A 23,878-nucleotide genomic window follows, 5' to 3' on the forward strand; every position below is an offset into this window, starting at 1 on the left:
CTAATTTTGTTTATATTAGATACTCTATTATGATTAGAGCGTGGATGTTTATATAAATTCGTAGCTTTATTTAACACTATTACAGAAATACAATTATGGAAATTGAACTTAAATAGAAATTTCTTTCATTCAATACAATTAAGTATCATAACTCATTTATTACGTTAATCCTTAACAATATAACAGAAACTTTATTTTCAATATTTTCGATATCTTTGCACATTATTCTATGCAATCTGTGCATTTCTACATTTTTAAATTTACTATAAATGTATAATCTATTTATAACTCATCACAATGGTTTAGTTTAAATTACACGTTTGTAGAATACGTCTTACACTTGTCACCAGAGGGCCATCGATATCAACATAGGGCTAGCGATGTTAATGCTTTCTCACTAGTGGTCACATTGACACTGTTTGTTTCAATAAATATAACTTCTAACACAAGTTTTTCTATCCCAGTGTCTAAGGTAAAGGTCTGCTAGGTAAGCCTTACTGAAGAGTCCCAACTAGCAAGATCTCGGACGAAACACTACTTTTCTCTCTTCTCCATTTCCTTTCCTTGTCCACCCTACATCATCCATCCCCCCTATGCTTGAGTCATATGGGCAAGATGGAGTGACAGAAAGGGAAGAGGATGATCTTAGCGACGGAAGATTAATTCAAGAATGCCCATGGGAGCCGCCTCGGACCTAAGACTGATAATATAGGACTTAGGTTTAGTAGAAAGGTAGTCGCGATACACCGTGTGGTTTTTCCGTATTTTTCACACACGGTGTGTACGCGAACCTTTCCGGCCTTATTAGGTTAAGAGTAGGGCCGCTCCACTGGGATACGTCGCAAGAGAGGGTAGGAGAATCAAGCCGGCCTTGGATACAGTGTCCCGCCGCTGGCGTGAGGGAGGGAGAAATCCGTTTTCAATGTTCCTGCCATGTACATAGCCTTCTTCTCCCTTCTTCCATTGTGTCTAAGGCATGAGCCTGCTGGGTAAGCCTTACTGATGAGTCCACTAGCAGGCTCTGGACGAAACACACCTTTTTTTTTCCCTTTTTCTCCGTCTTCTTTCATATATCCGTGATAATTGTAGCTGTTGGCTGTAGATGTCGCTTTGCCGTGGTACTGCAGTATTTTCTTCTTATTTAGATTTCGTAGAAGAAAAATCGGACTTCGGAAAAGTACGAGGCGCCGGGATTTGAACCCGGGATCCGAACGTTTGTACTCTAAGGCGCTAACCACTGCGCCGCCGTCGTCCGACACTAGTTGATATCAAGTGGTGACATTTGCGTTCTCGTGTGCCGCCACGAGAGGAAATCTCGGTGTGGGCGTGCTTTCTGAACGAAGAACACGGATTCGTTGTTCATACTTTTCATTAGGAAAGTGAGGGTGCCCATTGGTTATAGCCAACGTTAATGAATGAAGATAGGAGGAGGAAGCCTCCTACCAACGTGGTTCGTGGGTGACATTGTTTATTGGAAAAATAACTACCCGCTTTCTCCGTAATTTGTAAGAGTGCACAATAAACCTAAGGATTGTTCTAAGGACTATCCATAATCCGAAAATACTTACAGGGTTAGAGATTCCTTCAAGCTATTAAGATTACGTCAAAGGATTCAGTTTATAGTATATAGTATATAGTAGATCAGTATATAGTATAAAGTTTCAGACAGCGCACGGACCATCGTACGCGCCGTAACATAGAGAGTTATAAGAATATACATAAAATAAAATTAAACATCGCAAAAGTAACTTAATTAGAAATGACTACAATGTATGATGTATAATATAATGAATTCAAATTGTCTAAAAAATATTACAAATTTATAAAGATTTTACTATAAAATTTTTTTAAAAGAAGCTGATACTATTATATAGCATTTTCAAGCATTTACGCACATTAATGTAATTATTAGGTCTTAGTTAAGGTCAAATTAATCCAAGGACGGAACATAGAAGTATTTAACACTGAAGCTTTCGAACTAAATTGAAATTCTGTCTTTTTAATTTTCATACAGAAATTCATTCTTTTCCTGAATTAAAATTCTACCTGAAATACTAAATAAATGTTAAGCTCAATATCACAAATCTCGAATAAATACAATCGGATTGAATGACGACAATATCGGCTATGGTAGAATCTAGGTTAAAATGTTAAGGGGTTTTCCTAAAATTCCAAAGGGAAGGCTTCGATGTCTTTTCAGCTCCGACATATATATCTGAACGAATGTTTTTTTTATTTATTTATTTATTTAAATTTTACAATTTGTTCAGTAGGACATTTGGTAAAATATTATAGCTTAGTGGTATAATAATATAACATGTGGATGGTTACCCCCAGCGGGATTCCATTTTCCAAGCTGTTTATTTTATTTCTATTGTGAGGTCTACGGGATGCTTCTTCTTCAGTCTTCTTTCTATTTTGGTTTTATTCGTTGCAACAACCAGCTAGTTTGGGTGTGTTACAAGTCTTTCTTTATACTTTTTTGCATATCTAGCGATTTCCTCTTTGACTGTTGGAATTTTTAAATCTTTTCGTATGTCTTCATTTCTGACGTACCATGGAGCGTTAACTATTGTCCTTAAAATTTTTGCTTGCTTTGTTTCTGTTTTATTTATGTGATTCATTGCTGCCGTCTCCCATAGTAGGACTCCGTATGTCCAGATTGGTTTGATTATTGTTTTGTATAGATTTAGTTTATTCATTGTGCTTAATTTTCTATTTTTTCTATTGGTTAACCAGTACATCTACTTCCTTTTTTCACGTATTCTGTTTATTATTGATTTTATGTGATGCTTCCATGTAAGGTGTGTGTCTAAATGTATTCCTAGATATTTGACTTGCTTTGTTTGTGCTATGCGGGCGCCGTTCAGTTGGATATCTGGTGTTTTTCCTTTTCTAAGTGTAAATGTTATGTGATTGCACTTGATGTTGATTCTGAACTGATGTTCGCTTTTATTTGTTTGCTTTGCAGCCACTTTTCTATTTTTGTAATGTGTTCTTGTAGTAGTGCGACTGCCGTTTCTGGATTTGCGTGCCTCACCAGTATGGCCGTATCGTCCGCGAACGTTAGTATTTTGCTGTTGACAGTTGTTGGTATGTCTGCCGTATATAGTGTGTATAGTATTGATCCTAGGACGATTCCTTGCGGTACTCCTGCCTTGATATCCTTAATTTCAGAATATGCACCATTTATTTTTACTACAAAGGTTCTATTGTTTAAGTAAGATTTGAGTAGTTTATAGATTTGTTTTGGAAATTGCTTTTTGAATGTTTGAAGAAGTTTTTCATGGTTAACTTTGTCAAATGCTTTTTTGATGTCCATAAAGAGTGCCGTGCAATATTGTTTTGTTTCCAGCGCCTGTAAGATTTCATTGACGAGTCTGTGCATTTGTTCTATTGTGGAGTGTTTATTCCTGAATCCAAATTGATGGTCCGGTATTAGTTTTTCTTTTACTATTCTTGGTTTTAGGCCGTTATATTTTATTTCTTCTAGTAATTTGGAAAATGCAGGCAGTAATGATATTGACCTGTAGGATGCAGTTAGATGTGGGTTTTTGTTTGGTTTGGGTAACATTACGATCTGTGCTATTTTCCATAGTGCAGGAAAGTACTGTATTCTTAGAATTGCGTTAATATTATCGTTGTTAGTCTTATTGCCTTTGGGGGAAGGTTTTTTAAGATTTTTCCATTGATCAAGTCAAATCCTGGTGCTTTACTTGTCTTTGTTGCCATAATTAAGTTTGTAACTTCTTGCGCTGTTGTGTTGAGTATGCAGCAGCGTTTATCAGTTGTGTTGCTGACATTTTTTATTCGTCACAATAGTTTGGGAGTTTATGTCTCGTAAGTATCTGTAATGTGTAAGTATACCTTTGGCTGAATGGAAATTTCTCTTACATATGTAGTATCTAAATAGTTTAGAGTAAGTACAAGAAAGGATGTTCTATTTGAAGTGAAGTTTAGTTTTATTTTAACAAGCAATACCCGATGCAAAAACTGACTACAATATCTTCGTACGTCTAACACTCGGCTCACAACGTCTGTCTTCACAGGTCAAAAAATGCTGAGCCTCCACACTCGCACCCTTCTCTCCCATCCATTACTCATTTGGCTTTGACGTCACCAAGGCATACCCTCTTACTTACACACACACTCTCTCTCTCTCTCTCTCTTTCTCTCTTCCCCAGCACTCTTACGATTCTTAGTTTATATGTTAAATTTACGATTTATACTATCCCCAGAAAACTCAAACTTAAATATATGATAGACCAAGCGCATACCCTCCCCTTTTTTTGATATTACACATATAGTCAAAAATGTGGAATCATTGTGTTGAATTGGAAAGTGATAAAAAAATAAGTAAAGTTTCGATGTTGCACGTGATTGTATGAGCACACAGAACATTTTTAGCGAATAAAAAATAGTTTTGGAAGACACGAGACTTATCTTGTATTTTATGCACTCTCTGTGTCCGAACTTCCAGAAGCTCTCTATCTTATGAAGCGTTTTAGATCAGCCGGAAAATTTTATATGTACATACAAGAAGTATACGTTCTAAGTGGAATATTTAATCAGGCTCTTGATACATCAGAAAGAAAATTTATAGAAACCTTCAGAGAGTTGGTTTATTATTATCAAAATTAGTATAAATATGATTAATGGAAATTTAGTTAATGATCGTTTATCATTTTTACGTATCTAAGTGGTGCAAGTATAACATAGGTAAAAAATTAGTGTAGTTTCAAAGTTACATTTCATGCATTTTAAGACTATAATTCTTGACGTAAAAAGCAATATAAATTTGAGCTGCCTCTTATCTCCACAATAAGAAAAGCCAACTTTACCTTTCGTACACGAAAAATGATATTTATGGAACAATAACAATCGTATTATTGCAAGGCTGGGAGAATGAAGTTGTCGAGGTACGACGTGATCCTAGTGTAAACACCAGGATATCCAGCCACAGCACACGCATGACCATAAGACACAGCACCTATTAGGTAGAAGGTTAATTGCTGTCGTATCATCAGTGGTCCGCCGCTATCACCCTTAAACGATCGTTAAATTTTTAATCAAAGATACTGAAATATATCAATCGAATTATATTGAAATAATTATACTATAACTAATATTAGAAGGAAATTAGATTAAATACCATAATGATGTGTGAGAAACTATTAAGTAACTATTAAATATTAAACTAAACTATTAAATTGTGTTTATCCATTATTTTTAAAGTTTAAGACGTCGATTTGATGTTGATTCGAATTAATGCGTCTTCAGACACCGTATAATTTGTAGTTAATCTGTAACTTAATTACCGTACAAGCATCCTTTCCACCCTGAGCATACCCGGCGCATATTACACCATCAGTGATAGGTGCATTAGGAAATTTGGAATAAGCTGTCTTGCATTCGGCGTTGCTAACCACTGGCACTTGTACTTCCATTAATACATCACTTCGTGGTCCTCCTACGAAGAAAATGAGAAAGACGTTTAAGACTGGAACTGTTTAATTTTATTATAAAATTGGTATCACTTACTATATCTTAATGCTCCCCATCCAGCAACAAGGGGGTTATAGCCCACGAAGTCGTTATTTCGTAGGGACTCCTCTATGGGGAGACAAATGGGATGTATGTACTCTGAAAAATAAGAAAACAAATGAAAGTGAAGAAAACGAATAACGAAAAGTATAAGAAAGAATAGTACATGTTTTATGATACAATATGTGTGTATGGTAAGAAATTTTAGGAAACGATTCTCCATTAATACTCGTAGCATATATTCAACAATATTTGAGGACTTACTCGAAAATGGCACCTCCTCCACCAATCTAAGAATGGCAATATCATGATTGTGTATATTGGGAGTATAATCAGGATGTATTAGTTTAGATTCGAATCCCATTTGAATAGGATGCGCTCCGTCGTCATCTCGTTTTAGATTTAAGTCTCCGATACGAACCACGTACAAATCACTGCGTATTGCACAATGTGCTGCGGTCAAAACATGCCTAGCCGATATCAGGGAACCTCCGCACTTCCATTCTGGTTCAGTATCTGGGTTTTGGGGATTATGAAAACCTAATGCAGCGATCCACGGCCAAGCACCTAAAACGCAATAGTTATAGTTGCGAACATACATCATTTTCTCTCGCGTAAGTACCTTTAAAGTTCATTCTTCGTAGTAAATCGCTTATTATTAATCGGAAAGGAACAGATAAAACGTACCAAGCTTAGCTGGTTTACCATCAACCACCCTGGTATGCTCGCCGTTGCTGAAACCACAATATGGTGGACGCAAGGGCACGTACTTATACACAGTTTCTATTAAAATCCCTCTCTTCTCCTTGTTTGGATCGTTTGGACAACAAACGATCGGAGCATGCCCCTCATATCTGCATAGTGATTGCCTCAAAAAATCGGTAGCTGTATGACCCTGTGTCTGCAGTATTTCTTGCAGAGGGTTACATGTTTTAATGTTGAGACAGTTGCCTGTTTGATTGTTCGGTGTTGTACATTCTGGATCAAACAATTTTAAAATAAAACATTTATACAGTTCGAATATGCGTAAGAACGCGACACCGATTACTCAACTTTCGAAATAAAAAGCCGATCAAGTCCACCGGATTGCCCAACAGACAACTTTTGACGTGAAAATATAAAGTTTTAATTGATTAGATATTGTGTTAGCCATACTTGAAAGACAAGGACTACCTTCAACCTCATTTTTTAAATAAACACTTTCTCTGTTCTGCGGTAAATATAATATAGGAATTCAGGATAATTTTTAGTGAATCATTTTATGGAATTAGAAAAATTCTCAGCGACAGTATGTAACACAGTTAGGTAAAAGTGATTCAAATGCAGTACTGACATTAAACTAAAAATCTATAAAGTTGTCATTGGAAATTCCGAGAATATCTTTGCATCTTTATCTTAGGCATTACGCCAATAGTTTTCATGGACGTGATGCAATGTTTATCACGTTCATTTTGTACATAAAACGAGTCGTTGGAATATTCGCGAAGTTAACGAATCTTTTTCTGGAAACTAAACCGAGGAAGTAGACGTGAATAATCAAGTTCAGTTTTGCCACTAACTTCGTCGCCATCTCGAAAATAAAAAATTATAAAAATCGTTTGTATTTTATGTGGTATTGCGTAGCTTCTTTCTTTTCATTGATAATTAACAAACGCGTAAAATTTCGAAATAGCTCGAAGGTTCCGTGACGAGGTCGTATTATAATCTGAAGTGCATGGAAAAAGACAACTTAAAGTGCAAACCTTCGCCAGACACCATGTGAACTAATGGATGCAGGAGAGTAATTAACACCAAACATGCAAACAACACTTTGCGATCCGTCATTTTTCTGAAATAAAGAAGTGACGAATTGAAAAGACGCAGGACTGATAACGATGAATGAATCTAATAAAAGAAACTTGGTTCACACTATGATTCAATGTTTTGAAACAAAGAGCGAAAAACTGTGGCGATTTAGAAGGACGCGGAACTGACAACAATAAAGGAAACCTAGTTCGTATTATAAATTGAATTTGCATTAGAAAAGAAGCACGATCATGTGAAATAGATGATAGGAATGACAGATATCATCGACATACGTTTCAGTGTAATTTCATTTTTGCAAATTGTTTAGTTTAACACTACAACGATTAAACTCGTCGCAACAACGAGCTTTGAAACTTTCATTTGTGCAATTCCCTAAAAAGCGTCATATTACCTTTTGCAAAAATTAACGTTGATCTTTGTTGAGTTAATAAGATGACTACAGAGAACTTAGAAGGAAAATACAAATAGGAAAGTCATTAATTCAGATAACTAGTTAGAGAAAAATCTGGATATTTGTAATTATTAGAACACGTTTCTATATGCACATAGGAAGATTTATAACAGAATGCTCTTTGCTACATAACTTCAAATCTTATTGTTTCTATTCCTACTTACCTCACCATTCTTCGAAAAATAAGATACAGTTGCACCAACTTCCTTCTAAGTACTTATTTATACCATCATTTTGTCGCTTCTCTTACAATTATGTATTATATAGCGCATTCAGTCGTACATTACTTGTTGATAGTTCTAGTACTAAAATCTGTAAAATACCAATAACATGGTAACAGAAATAAACACTTTTGCACGTAACACATCACATAAAAGTTACTTCTACGATAAAAACTGTTTAGTTGTGTGACAAGTGCAACTTTAATTGATCTTAAAAATGATTGATCTGTAGTCACAGAATTATCAAAAACCAAATTCGATCAATCTTACGACCCTTTTACTTACACATTTGACGGCTAATTGAGAGATGCCTGTCACGATGAGAGATGTTTTTAAACTTTTTTATGCTCACTTTTACGAAAATCTTCTAATTCTTCGACAATGGTGCTTATATTGAAATATTTCTAATGTCATTCGAAGGTGTCAATTCTCCTCCTTTTTTTAAATCACACAAGAATTTTCACAATATTAACACAATAACACAGTTACATGTGTTCAAAAATACGTTGAACCATGCAATGAATGAAGTATATGTTACCTACAATGAAAAAGAGATTTCCTATACTGGTCCATTCTTTTCCTTATTCTTTGAATACCAGCATATTCTTCGAAATTATGAATAAATCCGGAAAATTGTTTAATCTGAAAAGAGACATAAATTATTAACATCGTTCATCCATAATTATCAATATCATTCAGAATTTTTGTTTTGTGTTGCAGTAAAAGAAGGCAGCAATTCAGTGCTTGATAAATTATTTCTTCCTTGCCTAACACAATTACTTGTTTCTTTCCTTAATCCGTTACTAATAATTCAAATAGACTTAATGGTTCATACGATGAAGCAACATACCAGAATTAGAGAAAATGTGTAATCTTGGGGGGGGGTACCCAAAAATATATAATCAGAGCTATTAACATAGTTTGTAAAATCTTTTATTCTGTCTAACTTGCTATTCCATGATCACATTGAGGTCCTTTTATTCCAATCACATGACCATGATAATCTGGCTCTTCAATGTATAATATTCCAAAATTTATTGGATGTATAGGATGTAGAAACCATGATATCAAGGTACCCATTCTTTCTTCCCAAGGTACAGTCTCATTAAAAATTAATTGTTTATATTCTAGTAATTACATATTTTCAATAGAGCATAGTCAAAGATATATACCTCAGCAAATATAGGGATGATTTCTTCATAATCAAAATGTCACCAGGCTGTGGCCTTGATGTGTCATTGCGCCACTTCTTCTTTGTCAAATCAGCCTTTTGATTAACACTTTAAAGAAACGTACAAAGTAGTTTTATAAAATATGTATGGAACATGGTAAACATGGCCTATGTTGAAGCCTTCAAGGCATACAAAGATAATGTTCGTCACGTACATGTGTACTTACATACAATAAAAAATGAACTGATTTAACAGTATACATTTTTTTATTCATCATGATAGATTGGGAATTTATGTCCCGTAAGTATCTGTAATGTGTAAGTATACCTTTGGCTGAATGGAAATTTCTATTACATATAGCTAAACATGCAGAAATAATGCATTTAATTGGGAAGTGATAAAAGAATAAGTAATGTTCCGGGGATGCACGTGATTGCATGAATAGACAGTAAGTTTTTAACGAATAAAAAATAGTTTTGGAACATGCGAGACTTATCTTGTATTTTATGAACTTTCTGTGTCCGAACCTCTAGAAGCTCTCTATTTTATGAAATGTTCCAGAGTAGTCCAAAATTTTGTATGTACATACAAGAAGTATACGATCTAAGTGAAATATTTAATTATTCTCTTGATACATGAGAAACAAAATTTACAGAACTTCTCAAAAAGTTGGTTTATTATTAGTTTAGATATAATTTGTAAAAATTTAATAAATGCTCGTTTATCATCTCTACGTATCTAAGTCGTGCAAGTATAGCGTACGTAAAAAGTTAGTGTCGTTTCAAAGTTACATTTCATGCATTTTAAGACTATAATTCTTGATGTAAAAGACGATATAAATCTGAGCTGCCTCTTATCTCCACAATAATACATTCCAACTTTATTTTTCGTGCACGAAAAATGATATTTATGGGACACTAATAATTTTGTAACACTGGGATAATGAAGTCATTAAGGTACGACGTGACTCTCGTGTAAATACCCGGATAATCAGGTACGCCGCATTCATGACCAGATGACACAACACTTATTTGATAGTAGGTGAATTGCTGTGGTATCATCAGTGGTCCTCCGCTGTCAGCCTGAAATGATGGTTAAATTTTTAATCATAGTTACTGAAATATTTCAATCGAATTGTATTGAAATTATACTTATATACAGTAATAATCTATTATTGATTTATGTATTGAAATATTCCAATTTAGAATGTATATATTATATGTATTCTGAAAAAAATTAAGATTAGAAGGAAATTAGATTAAGGACCATAATGATGTGTGAGAAATGGGCAAAACTATTAAATTGTGTTTATCTATTATTTTTTATATTCAAGACGTTGATTTGATGTTGATTCGAATTGATGTACCCTCAGACACCGTATAATTTATAGTAAATCTGTAATGTAATTACTCCACAAGCATCCTTTCCATCTCGAGGGTCTCCGCCGGCGCATATTTCTTTATTGGTGATAGTTACGTCAAAATCCTCATAAGCTTTCTCGTATACGGCGTTGGTAACCACTAGCAGTTGCAGTTCCATTAATGCCTTAGTATATGATTCACCTACAAAGAAAATGAGAAGGATATTTAAGAATGAAACTATTTCATTTTATCATAGAATTGATATCACTTACTAAAGTTTAATGCTCCCCATCCAGCAATGAAGGGGTTATAGCCCACGAAGTTTTTATTTCGAAGGGATTTTATTTCTATGGGGAGACAAATGGGATGTATGTACTCTGAAAAATAAGAAAATAAATGAAAGTGAAGGAAACGAATGACGAAAAGTATGAGAAAGAATTGAACATGCTTTATGATACAATATATGTGTACAGTAAGAAGTTTCAGCAATACCCAGTAGCATAAATATTAGAAACACAACAATATTTAAAGACTTACCCGAAAATGGAACATTGTCCTTCAGTTTAAGAATAGCAATATCATTATTGTTCGACTCGGCAGAATAATCGGTATGTATTAGTTTAGATTCGACTTCTATTTGAATAGGATGCGCTCCGTCGTCATCTCGTTTTAGATTTAAGTCCCCGATACGAACCACGTACAAATGATCGTTATCTGCACAATGTGCTGCGGTCAAAACATGCCTAGCCGATATTAGGGTACCTGCACACAGCCATTGTGTTACCCAATGCGGGTTTGAGTAATTACGGAATCCTACTGCAGCGATCCATGGCCAAGCACCTAAAATGCAATAGACATAGTTGTGAACATACATAATTTTTTCTCGCGTGATGAGTTAGAAATTATTGTTATCCATTGGACATTCGACGATGCAGACTCTCAGATAGAAATTTGATTAAGAGAGAAATTGAATTTTGACTTCAATGGAACAACACTTATTAGTTAATTCTATACAGTTTCCACTTGAAGTATACTGAACTCTAGAGTTCGAATATGTAATTTCTTCCCGAACACTTTTTGATCGCCATCCCTATTAATTTCAAGTAAAAACATATTCTTTCTAACATGAACTAAAAGGAGGAAATAATTCAAGTTAATAAACAAAGTTACTACCAATGAAACCGTTGTATTATTATATAATTTAATTGAAACGTACTTTGATGTGCTGATTAGTGCCTTTCAATTTCATCCTTCATAGTATATCGCTTATTATTAATCGGAAAGGAATAGATAAAACGTACCAAGTTTAGCTGGTCTACCACCAACCACCCTGGTATGCGTAACGTTGCTGAAACCACAGTGTGGTGGACGCAAGGGCACATCCGAGGTTGCTATAAAACATTTATAGTGAAAGAAGTTATTATATTTAGAGAATTGACAGTAGAGTGATGAATTAATTCGTCTTCGCTGGTTGTTTCACGATTATCCTGGTTATCACATTTGTACGTGAAGCGAGTCGTTGGAATATTCGCGAAGTTAATGAAGCATTTTTCAGAAACAAAACCGGTGAAGAAGTGAATACTTAGGTGGAATTTTCCCATTAACTTCGTGACCATCTCGAAAATAAAAAATCAAACGTGTTCCTTTCAATTTTATGTGGTCACGCGTGACCGCTTTTTTCACTCATAATTACCAAACGCGTAAAATTTCGAAACTGCAGACAACTTAAAGTGCAAACTTTTAGTGCGCCCCGCTTGAACTGATGGATGCAGGAGGACAATTAACCCTTTGAATGCTATGGACGCATATACGAGTCCAGCGAGAGTCTATCTGTGTGGACTAAGGACCCATATATGTGTTTATCAATATTTTCAACCTCCTTGACGTTGATATACAATAAATCATTGTATTACTTTTTATTTTTAATATATTAAAAAATGTCGAATAATCTTGAAGAATATACTGCAAGAGATAGTGAAATAAATGAAAATTACAATTCATTGGACTCCGAAGAAAATGTGGAAAACTATATAAATAATGGATTAGGTACACGTAGAAATAAAAATAGAAAACGGTGTAGAACATTGAGTACGTCTTCGGAGGAGGAAGATCCGCATTTAACTCAAAATATCGAAAACTGTAAACGGACGGAAATGTTCTTGTGGACGAAGAAGAATTTGACGCCCATATTACATATCTTTGACGATGGAAATTCCGGAGTAAAAGTGCATTTGACCGCACAGTCAACACCTTTTGATGCTTTCCAAATTTTCTTCTCGGAGGAATTGGTCTCTCAAATTACCGAACAGACGAACAACTACTTCAAGAATGTAAAAGATCATGAAGCATGTAAAACGAATTCGCGTTTGAACAATTGGCAGAATGACTCAGTCTGCGAAATGTACGGATTTTTCTGTACTATAATGCTAATGTCGCGGGTAAGGAAACTCTCTTTGAGGGAGTATTGGTCCACCGATGAAATGCTGAAAACCAGTATATTCCGGAAAATAATAGCACCAGACAGGTACATGTTATTATTACAAATGTTAAACTTCAATGATCATAACGTAATAAACGATGGCCCGATAATAAAAATACGACCAGTAGTCGACGAACTGAAGAAATCCTTTTCACAGTCATATGAAAATCTGTGTATCAACGAAAGCCTCGTACTATATAAAGGCAGATGTTATTTTAAGATGTTATTTTTATACTGGAAAAAAGACAGAGATAAATCAAAATACTTCAACCTTTGGGATTTCTGGAAACGTTGTTATGACACTCCTTCAACCGTACTTTGAGAAGGGTCATACGTTAATTACGGACAATTGGTATACAAGCCCACAAAATCAATGCATTCGGAACTGTTCGTAAAAATAGGAGCGAAATGCCCCGTATGGAAGAAAGCTTGAAGAAAGGTGAAATTTGTTACCGATCTACGAATAATTTATTGACGATGAAATGGCGTGACAAGAAGGATGTCTGGATGCTATCCACTGTACACGCAGCTAGGTTGATTAAAACGGAAAAACGAAACTATCGAACAGGGTTAAAGAAAACCAAACCATCGTGTATTACAGATTATAACTCTTACATGGGTGCTGTAGACAAAGTTGATATGGTTTTAAGTACACTTAATTCTACAAGGAAAACCATAAAATGGTATAAGAAACTTTTTTCCGTTTGCTAGATTTAGCAATATACAATGCATATATCCTATACAAAAATTCTACTGGTACGAAACAAAAATTTAATGAATTTCATTTGGCAATGGTAAAAGATACTTTACGGAAATATCCACAAGGAAGAAACGTTGTGGGTGGCGGTAAAAAAGATTCGAAAGATATACCGTTTCGTTTAACAGAGAGACATTTTCTATCAAAATGTTCAAATTAAACGGACAAGGCACAATTATCACGAAGAAAATGCGTTGTTTGCGCGAAACATAAAAAACGAAGTGATACGCGATATGAATGCAGAAAATGCGATGTCGGTTTATGTATCGATGATTGTTTTGAGACTTACCACACCCAAATGAACTTCTAATTTTAGTCGATTTGAATTGCTCAAAGTTTTTAGAAAATTGTTGAGAATTGTGGATCTTTGAAGCCGAAATAATGTTACAGGAACACTAAATTTACACTTGGAATTAATATTAGACTAGTTATATACTTATTTCATGGACGATTTCTTATATATTCATGGATACACACTTGCGCGCGTCTCGGCACTTTCTCCTATACCCGACCTATAACCGACTGAATAGTTTACATTCATCTGTTTTCGAGACGTCGCGCACACACATACCTCCACACACCGATACCCGCATACAAGTATCTCTACTACGCATTTAACCCAGCCCAGCACAGAAAATTATACATGTCTCAACAAAAATAATTAAACAATTTTAATTTTATCAATATACATAAAAGTTTTTATTTTGTGAAATGAATCTAGTGTAGATGTAATGCGCATGTGATTTAAAACTAAATATTTCTTTGTTTAAAATATACGTAAAGAACTTTCCATAATTTTTGTTATATTCATTGGACTCAAATATTTAGATTCATTAACACAATTTCAAGTTTAAATATGTTTTACATTTTAATGTTTTTAGTAGAATAATTAATGTTCGAAAATAACTTTCTAGTATTATTTCATTTGGTGTACAGGAATTACAATTATAACTTAGTTCCGCCATGCGTATTCAATTAACATAATTCACACTAGCAGAAAAAGAATTCCGTCTTCAATCATCGCAACCGCTAAGCGCGTGCCGTCCACGCGGATTGCTTTCGCCGGGAGTATCCAGCATTCAAAAGGTTAACGCTAAACATGCGAACAGTATATTGAAGCCAGTCATCGTACTGAAATAAAAAAGTGACGAATTGAAAAGACGCAGGACTGATAACGATGAATGAATCTAATAAAAGAAACTTGGTTCACACTATGATTCAATGTTTTGCAACAAAGAGCGAAAAACTGTGGCGATTTAGAAAGACGCGGAACTGATAACAATAAAGGAAACTTAGTTCGTATTATAAATTGAATTTGCATTAGAAAAGAAGCACGATCATGCGAAATAGATCGTAGGAATGACAAATATCATCGACATATGTTTCTGTGTAATTTCATGTTTGAAAATTGTTTAGTTTAACATTAGAACGATCAAACTCGTCGCAATGACAAGCTTCAAAATTTCCATTTGTGCAAATCACTAAAAAGCACCATAGTACTTTTTGTAAAATAAACGTTGATGTTTGTTGAGTTAGTAAATCGACTACAAGGAACTTAGAAGAAAGGTACAAATAGGAGAATCATCAATTTCAGGTAACTTTTAATAGAAAAATTTGGATATTTGTAAGTATTAAAACACATTTCTATACGTACATAGCACGATTGATAACAAAATACTCTATATAAAATCAATTCTTATTGTATATTTCATTCCTACTCACCTCACCTCTACTGAGAAACGTAGATAGACTTGTACCAACTTTCGTCGAAGTACCTATTTATACCATCACCTTGTCGTTTCACTTACAATTATCTATTATATAGCATGTTTTATCGCACATTACCGATAGTTGTGCTACTGAAGTTTACAAAACAGCAATAGCGTGGTAACAAAAATAAATACTTTCGCGCGTACGACATTACATAAAAGTTACCTTTGCGGAGAAAACTGTTTGCTCGTATTTGCGTGTGCAACTATAATTCATCGTAAAAGTCATTGATTTGTAGACACCGAATTATCAGAAATCAATCACATAAATCTTAAGAACTTAAGTAGAAGAATCTTCTACTTATACGCTTGCTGGCTAACTATGAGATGCCACTCAACGATGCTCATTTTTACGAATATTTCGCAATGCTCCAACAGTGATATTTCACGCTCGCGCTATCATACGTTAACAGTATGTGGTACCTCTCTGTATATAATATATACGCACTCGAGAGAGAGAGAGAGAGAGAGAGAGAGATTGACACATCGTTACTCTTTTTTCGGGAATCAATTTCTTCTTTACCATATTCTTGCCACGGATGCTCCGTATTTTCCTACGAATGGAATTCTCTTCGTTCCCACGTTCCCGGAATTGAGCAAATATTTTAGGACGCAACTAATCAGAATATTCTAAGTTATGATTTACCATTATCAGATTTTTTACGTCAGAAGAAATGCCTGTGTCGTTGTCTAACTTAATAGTTACCATTCCATAATCACTCAAACGAACAATGTTAAGATCGTATAAACCATGATATTCTATCTTACTGTAAAGATACCCAGTTATATTATCCAACTGGATAAGAATATCACGAAATTCAGGTCCTTTTATTCCAATCACATGACCATGACAATGTGACATCAATCACATCACAACCTACAACAGAGATAAGACATCGACCTTCAACGTTCGAACACTTTTCCACATCATACCCTACACCAAGCCCCTCAACATTCTCAAACCAAAACGCATATAAGCCGAGACTTCAGCCAGCTCGGGCAGTTCTTGTTCTAGTTTCTGTTCTTGTGCAGCCCCTTTCTCTCCGGTTCAGTATCATTCTGTTCTTATAAGTGCTAAATTAATAATAATAATAAAGTTCGATAAAAGAAAATTAATAGTTGGGTTACGATTCAGCCTTCTTTTCTCTTACAATCCAATTGTCAATTTTACGTTACAATAATCTTCAATGTAGCTCCTCAATATATAATATTCCAAAATTTATTGCGATGTATAGGATGTACGAACCATGATATTCTAACGCGAGCAATTGAACGTACAAATAGAGGTCCTCTAGCATCCAGCACGTAATTCCTGTTATTTGTCACCGAGATTCAACAGTTTGATTCATCACGATGCTGCGTACGTGAACAATATGGAAAAAGAAAGAAAACATCAGGCTAGAAACATTACAGCGTGCATTTCTTTCTTTAGTTTTTTTCCTTTGAAACATATCGTGTTAACGATATGTAAACAGGAATTCACTAACGTCCGATATTCTGTTTCATACTCTTCTAATTTTGTTTATATTAGATACTCTATTATGATTAGAGCGTGGATGTTTATATAAATTCGTAGCTTTATTTAACACTATTACAGAAATACAATTATGGAAATTGAACTTAAATAGAAATTTCTTTCATTCAATACAATTAAGTATCATAACTCATTTATTACGTTAATCCTTAACAATATAACAGAAACTTTATTTTCAATATTTTCGATATCTTTGCACATTATTCTATGCAATCTGTGCATTTCTACATTTTTAAATTTACTATAAATGTATAATCTATTTATAACTCATCACAATGGTTTAGTTTAAATTACACGTTTGTAGAATACGTCTTACACTTGTCACCAGAGGGCCATCGATATCAACATAGGGCTAGCGATGTTAATGCTTTCTCACTAGTGGTCACATTGACACTGTTTGTTTCAATAAATATAACTTCTAACACAAGTTTTTCTATCCCAGTGTCTAAGGTAAAGGTCTGCTAGGTAAGCCTTACTGAAGAGTCCCAACTAGCAAGATCTCGGACGAAACACTACTTTTCTCTCTTCTCCATTTCCTTTCCTTGTCCACCCTACATCATCCATCCCCCCTATGCTTGAGTCATATGGGCAAGATGGAGTGACAGAAAGGGAAGAGGATGATCTTAGCGACGGAAGATTAATTCAAGAATGCCCATGGGAGCCGCCTCGGACCTAAGACTGATAATGTAGGACTTAGGTTTAGTAGAAAGGTAGTCGCGATACACCGTGTGGTTTTTCCGTATTTTTCACACACGGTGTGTACGCGAACCTTTCCGGCCTTATTAGGTTAAGAGTAGGGCCGCTCCACTGGGATACGTCGCAAGAGAGGGTAGGAGAATCAAGCCGGCCTTGGATACAGTGTCCCGCCGCTGGCGTGAGGGAGGGAGAAATCCGTTTTCAATGTTCCTGCCATGTACATAGCCTTCTTCTCCCTTCTTCCATTGTGTCTAAGGCATGAGCCTGCTGGGTAAGCCTTACTGATGAGTCCACTAGCAGGCTCTGGACGAAACACACCTTTTTTTTTCCCTTTTTCTCCGTCTTCTTTCATATATCCGTGATAATTGTAGCTGTTGGCTGTAGATGTCGCTTTGCCGTGGTACTGCAGTATTTTCTTCTTATTTAGATTTCGTAGAAGAAAAATCGGACTTCGGAAAAGTACGAGGCGCCGGGATTTGAACCCGGGATCCGAACGTTTGTACTCTAAGGCGCTAACCACTGCGCCGCCGTCGTCCGACACTAGTTGATATCAAGTGGTGACATTTGCGTTCTCGTGTGCCGCCACGAGAGGAAATCTCGGTGTGGGCGTGCTTTCTGAACGAAGAACACGGATTCGTTGTTCATACTTTTCATTAGGAAAGTGAGGGTGCCCATTGGTTATAGCCAACGTTAATGAATGAAGATAGGAGGAGGAAGCCTCCTACCAACGTGGTTCGTGGGTGACATTGTTTATTGGAAAAATAACTACCCGCTTTCTCCGTAATTTGTAAGAGTGCACAATAAACCTAAGGATTGTTCTAAGGACTATCCATAATCCGAAAATACTTACAGGGTTAGAGATTCCTTCAAGCTATTAAGATTACGTCAAAGGATTCAGTTTATAGTATATAGTATATAGTAGATCAGTATATAGTATAAAGTTTCAGACAGCGCACGGACCATCGTACGCGCCGTAACATAGAGAGTTATAAGAATATACATAAAATAAAATTAAACATCGCAAAAGTAACTTAATTAGAAATGACTACAATGTATGATGTATAATATAATGAATTCAAATTGTCTAAAAAATATTACAAATTTATAAAGATTTTACTATAAAATTTTTTTAAAAGAAGCTGATACTATTATATAGCATTTTCAAGCATTTACGCACATTAATGTAATTATTAGGTCTTAGTTAAGGTCAAATTAATCCAAGGACGGAACATAGAAGTATTTAACACTGAAGCTTTCGAACTAAATTGAAATTCTGTCTTTTTAATTTTCATACAGAAATTCATTCTTTTCCTGAATTAAAATTCTACCTGAAATACTAAATAAATGTTAAGCTCAATATCACAAATCTCGAATAAATACAATCGGATTGAATGACGACAATATCGGCTATGGTAGAATCTAGGTTAAAATGTTAAGGGGTTTTCCTAAAATTCCAAAGGGAAGGCTTCGATGTCTTTTCAGCTCCGACATATATATCTGAACGAATGTTTTTTTTATTTATTTATTTATTTAAATTTTACAATTTGTTCAGTAGGACATTTGGTAAAATATTATAGCTTAGTGGTATAATAATATAACATGTGGATGGTTACCCCCAGCGGGATTCCATTTTCCAAGCTGTTTATTTTATTTCTATTGTGAGGTCTACGGGATGCTTCTTCTTCAGTCTTCTTTCTATTTTGGTTTTATTCGTTGCAACAACCAGCTAGTTTGGGTGTGTTACAAGTCTTTCTTTATACTTTTTTGCATATCTAGCGATTTCCTCTTTGACTGTTGGAATTTTTAAATCTTTTCGTATGTCTTCATTTCTGACGTACCATGGAGCGTTAACTATTGTCCTTAAAATTTTTGCTTGCTTTGTTTCTGTTTTATTTATGTGATTCATTGCTGCCGTCTCCCATAGTAGGACTCCGTATGTCCAGATTGGTTTGATTATTGTTTTGTATAGATTTAGTTTATTCATTGTGCTTAATTTTCTATTTTTTCTATTGGTTAACCAGTACATCTACTTCCTTTTTTCACGTATTCTGTTTATTATTGATTTTATGTGATGCTTCCATGTAAGGTGTGTGTCTAAATGTATTCCTAGATATTTGACTTGCTTTGTTTGTGCTATGCGGGCGCCGTTCAGTTGGATATCTGGTGTTTTTCCTTTTCTAAGTGTAAATGTTATGTGATTGCACTTGATGTTGATTCTGAACTGATGTTCGCTTTTATTTGTTTGCTTTGCAGCCACTTTTCTATTTTTGTAATGTGTTCTTGTAGTAGTGCGACTGCCGTTTCTGGATTTGCGTGCCTCACCAGTATGGCCGTATCGTCCGCGAACGTTAGTATTTTGCTGTTGACAGTTGTTGGTATGTCTGCCGTATATAGTGTGTATAGTATTGATCCTAGGACGATTCCTTGCGGTACTCCTGCCTTGATATCCTTAATTTCAGAATATGCACCATTTATTTTTACTACAAAGGTTCTATTGTTTAAGTAAGATTTGAGTAGTTTATAGATTTGTTTTGGAAATTGCTTTTTGAATGTTTGAAGAAGTTTTTCATGGTTAACTTTGTCAAATGCTTTTTTGATGTCCATAAAGAGTGCCGTGCAATATTGTTTTGTTTCCAGCGCCTGTAAGATTTCATTGACGAGTCTGTGCATTTGTTCTATTGTGGAGTGTTTATTCCTGAATCCAAATTGATGGTCCGGTATTAGTTTTTCTTTTACTATTCTTGGTTTTAGGCCGTTATATTTTATTTCTTCTAGTAATTTGGAAAATGCAGGCAGTAATGATATTGACCTGTAGGATGCAGTTAGATGTGGGTTTTTGTTTGGTTTGGGTAACATTACGATCTGTGCTATTTTCCATAGTGCAGGAAAGTACTGTATTCTTAGAATTGCGTTAATATTATCGTTGTTAGTCTTATTGCCTTTGGGGGAAGGTTTTTTAAGATTTTTCCATTGATCAAGTCAAATCCTGGTGCTTTACTTGTCTTTGTTGCCATAATTAAGTTTGTAACTTCTTGCGCTGTTGTGTTGAGTATGCAGCAGCGTTTATCAGTTGTGTTGCTGACATTTTTTATTCGTCACAATAGTTTGGGAGTTTATGTCTCGTAAGTATCTGTAATGTGTAAGTATACCTTTGGCTGAATGGAAATTTCTCTTACATATGTAGTATCTAAATAGTTTAGAGTAAGTACAAGAAAGGATGTTCTATTTGAAGTGAAGTTTAGTTTTATTTTAACAAGCAATACCCGATGCAAAAACTGACTACAATATCTTCGTACGTCTAACACTCGGCTCACAACGTCTGTCTTCACAGGTCAAAAAATGCTGAGCCTCCACACTCGCACCCTTCTCTCCCATCCATTACTCATTTGGCTTTGACGTCACCAAGGCATACCCTCTTACTTACACACACACTCTCTCTCTCTCTCTCTCTTTCTCTCTTCCCCAGCACTCTTACGATTCTTAGTTTATATGTTAAATTTACGATTTATACTATCCCCAGAAAACTCAAACTTAAATATATGATAGACCAAGCGCATACCCTCCCCTTTTTTTGATATTACACATATAGTCAAAAATGTGGAATCATTGTGTTGAATTGGAAAGTGATAAAAAAATAAGTAAAGTTTCGATGTTGCACGTGATTGTATGAGCACACAGAACATTTTTAGCGAATAAAAAATAGTTTTGGAAGACACGAGACTTATCTTGTATTTTATGCACTCTCTGTGTCCGAACTTCCAGAAGCTCTCTATCTTATGAAGCGTTTTAGATCAGCCGGAAAATTTTATATGTACATACAAGAAGTATACGTTCTAAGTGGAATATTTAATCAGGCTCTTGATACATCAGAAAGAAAATTTATAGAAACCTTCAGAGAGTTGGTTTATTATTATCAAAATTAGTATAAATATGATTAATGGAAATTTAGTTAATGATCGTTTATCATTTTTACGTATCTAAGTGGTGCAAGTATAACATAGGTAAAAAATTAGTGTAGTTTCAAAGTTACATTTCATGCATTTTAAGACTATAATTCTTGACGTAAAAAGCAATATAAATTTGAGCTGCCTCTTATCTCCACAATAAGAAAAGCCAACTTTACCTTTCGTACACGAAAAATGATATTTATGGAACAATAACAATCGTATTATTGCAAGGCTGGGAGAATGAAGTTGTCGAGGTACGACGTGATCCTAGTGTAAACACCAGGATATCCAGCCACAGCACACGCATGACCATAAGACACAGCACCTATTAGGTAGAAGGTTAATTGCTGTCGTATCATCAGTGGTCCGCCGCTATCACCCTTAAACGATCGTTAAATTTTTAATCAAAGATACTGAAATATATCAATCGAATTATATTGAAATAATTATACTATAACTAATATTAGAAGGAAATTAGATTAAATACCATAATGATGTGTGAGAAACTATTAAGTAACTATTAAATATTAAACTAAACTATTAAATTGTGTTTATCCATTATTTTTAAAGTTTAAGACGTCGATTTGATGTTGATTCGAATTAATGCGTCTTCAGACACCGTATAATTTGTAGTTAATCTGTAACTTAATTACCGTACAAGCATCCTTTCCACCCTGAGCATACCCGGCGCATATTACACCATCAGTGATAGGTGCATTAGGAAATTTGGAATAAGCTGTCTTGCATTCGGCGTTGCTAACCACTGGCACTTGTACTTCCATTAATACATCACTTCGTGGTCCTCCTACGAAGAAAATGAGAAAGACGTTTAAGACTGGAACTGTTTAATTTTATTATAAAATTGGTATCACTTACTATATCTTAATGCTCCCCATCCAGCAACAAGGGGGTTATAGCCCACGAAGTCGTTATTTCGTAGGGACTCCTCTATGGGGAGACAAATGGGATGTATGTACTCTGAAAAATAAGAAAACAAATGAAAGTGAAGAAAACGAATAACGAAAAGTATAAGAAAGAATAGTACATGTTTTATGATACAATATGTGTGTATGGTAAGAAATTTTAGGAAACGATTCTCCATTAATACTCGTAGCATATATTCAACAATATTTGAGGACTTACTCGAAAATGGCACCTCCTCCACCAATCTAAGAATGGCAATATCATGATTGTGTATATTGGGAGTATAATCAGGATGTATTAGTTTAGATTCGAATCCCATTTGAATAGGATGCGCTCCGTCGTCATCTCGTTTTAGATTTAAGTCTCCGATACGAACCACGTACAAATCACTGCGTATTGCACAATGTGCTGCGGTCAAAACATGCCTAGCCGATATCAGGGAACCTCCGCACTTCCATTCTGGTTCAGTATCTGGGTTTTGGGGATTATGAAAACCTAATGCAGCGATCCACGGCCAAGCACCTAAAACGCAATAGTTATAGTTGCGAACATACATCATTTTCTCTCGCGTAAGTACCTTTAAAGTTCATTCTTCGTAGTAAATCGCTTATTATTAATCGGAAAGGAACAGATAAAACGTACCAAGCTTAGCTGGTTTACCATCAACCACCCTGGTATGCTCGCCGTTGCTGAAACCACAATATGGTGGACGCAAGGGCACGTACTTATACACAGTTTCTATTAAAATCCCTCTCTTCTCCTTGTTTGGATCGTTTGGACAACAAACGATCGGAGCATGCCCCTCATATCTGCATAGTGATTGCCTCAAAAAATCGGTAGCTGTATGACCCTGTGTCTGCAGTATTTCTTGCAGAGGGTTACATGTTTTAATGTTGAGACAGTTGCCTGTTTGATTGTTCGGTGTTGTACATTCTGGATCAAACAATTTTAAAATAAAACATTTATACAGTTCGAATATGCGTAAGAACGCGACACCGATTACTCAACTTTCGAAATAAAAAGCCGATCAAGTCCACCGGATTGCCCAACAGACAACTTTTGACGTGAAAATATAAAGTTTTAATTGATTAGATATTGTGTTAGCCATACTTGAAAGACAAGGACTACCTTCAACCTCATTTTTTAAATAAACACTTTCTCTGTTCTGCGGTAAATATAATATAGGAATTCAGGATAATTTTTAGTGAATCATTTTA

The 23,878-nt window shown here is 35.1% G+C and overlaps 3 protein-coding genes across 4 annotated transcripts; all 3 read right to left on the reverse strand.

The window, feature by feature from the left end:
* Positions 1 to 4,512: 4,512 nt before the first annotated feature.
* Positions 4,513 to 8,675, reverse strand: LOC117237096 (venom serine protease Bi-VSP-like). The gene is made up of 9 exons (XM_033500723.1): positions 8,565 to 8,675; positions 8,308 to 8,457; positions 7,966 to 8,113; positions 7,287 to 7,372; positions 6,232 to 6,522; positions 5,809 to 6,111; positions 5,542 to 5,643; positions 5,319 to 5,470; positions 4,513 to 5,045 (listed from the first exon to the last, which is right to left on the reverse strand). Exons 3-9 carry the CDS (start codon positions 7,971 to 7,973, stop codon positions 4,887 to 4,889), a joined length of 1,101 nt encoding a protein of 366 aa, XP_033356614.1. The 5' UTR covers positions 7,974 to 8,113; positions 8,308 to 8,457; positions 8,565 to 8,675; the 3' UTR covers positions 4,513 to 4,886.
* Positions 8,676 to 9,901: 1,226 nt separating this feature from the next.
* On the reverse strand, positions 9,902 to 14,339 carry LOC117237097 (venom protease-like). 2 transcript variants are annotated; one of them, XM_033500724.1, is made up of 6 exons: positions 14,269 to 14,339; positions 11,857 to 11,946; positions 11,093 to 11,395; positions 10,828 to 10,932; positions 10,605 to 10,756; positions 9,902 to 10,276 (listed from the first exon to the last, which is right to left on the reverse strand). In XM_033500724.1, the coding sequence occupies exons 1-6, from the start codon at positions 14,330 to 14,332 to the stop codon at positions 10,112 to 10,114; spliced, it is 879 nt and encodes a 292-aa protein (XP_033356615.1). In that variant the 5' UTR covers positions 14,333 to 14,339; the 3' UTR covers positions 9,902 to 10,111. The 2 variants fall into 2 exon arrangements, with proteins under 2 accessions (XP_033356615.1, XP_033356616.1); XM_033500725.1 differs by having other exon boundaries at positions 11,857 to 11,957; positions 14,232 to 14,324.
* Positions 14,340 to 21,584: 7,245 nt separating this feature from the next.
* LOC117237098 (venom protease-like) lies at positions 21,585 to 23,664 on the reverse strand (the record flags this gene model as incomplete). The annotated part of the gene is made up of 5 exons (XM_033500726.1): positions 21,585 to 22,117; positions 22,391 to 22,542; positions 22,614 to 22,715; positions 22,881 to 23,183; positions 23,304 to 23,664. Coding segments are annotated over 5 exons (1,077 nt in total), but the record flags the coding sequence as incomplete, so codon positions are not given.
* Between the last annotated feature and the right edge of the window lie 214 nt (positions 23,665 to 23,878).

Source organism: Bombus vosnesenskii, unplaced genomic scaffold (genome assembly GCF_011952255.1).
Source record: "Bombus vosnesenskii isolate JDL3184/JDL3185 unplaced genomic scaffold, Bvos_JDL3184-5_v1.1 scf7180000013357, whole genome shotgun sequence".
Classification (NCBI taxonomy): Eukaryota; Metazoa; Arthropoda; class Insecta; order Hymenoptera; family Apidae; genus Bombus; species Bombus vosnesenskii.

Coding starts and splice junctions, on each gene's coding strand:
- LOC117237096 (XM_033500723.1), bottom strand. Junction 5,644..5,808: donor GGAGGAGGTGCCATTTTCGA/GTAAGTCCTCAA, acceptor CTTATTTTTCAG/AGTACATACATCCCATTTGT. Junction 5,046..5,318: donor GTGGAAAGGATGCTTGTACG/GTAATTAAGTTA, acceptor CGATCGTTTAAG/GGTGATAGCGGCGGACCACT.
- LOC117237097 (XM_033500724.1), bottom strand. CDS start 14,332: ATGAATGTAAACTATTCAGTCGGTTATAGGTCGGGTATAGGAGAAAGT. Junction 11,947..14,268: donor AAGTGCCGAGACGCGCGCAA/GTGTGTATCCAT, acceptor AATGTTTTATAG/CAACCTCGGATGTGCCCTTG. Junction 10,757..10,827: donor ATGGGGAGCATTAAACTTTA/GTAAGTGATATC, acceptor TTTTCTTTGTAG/GTGAATCATATACTAAGGCA.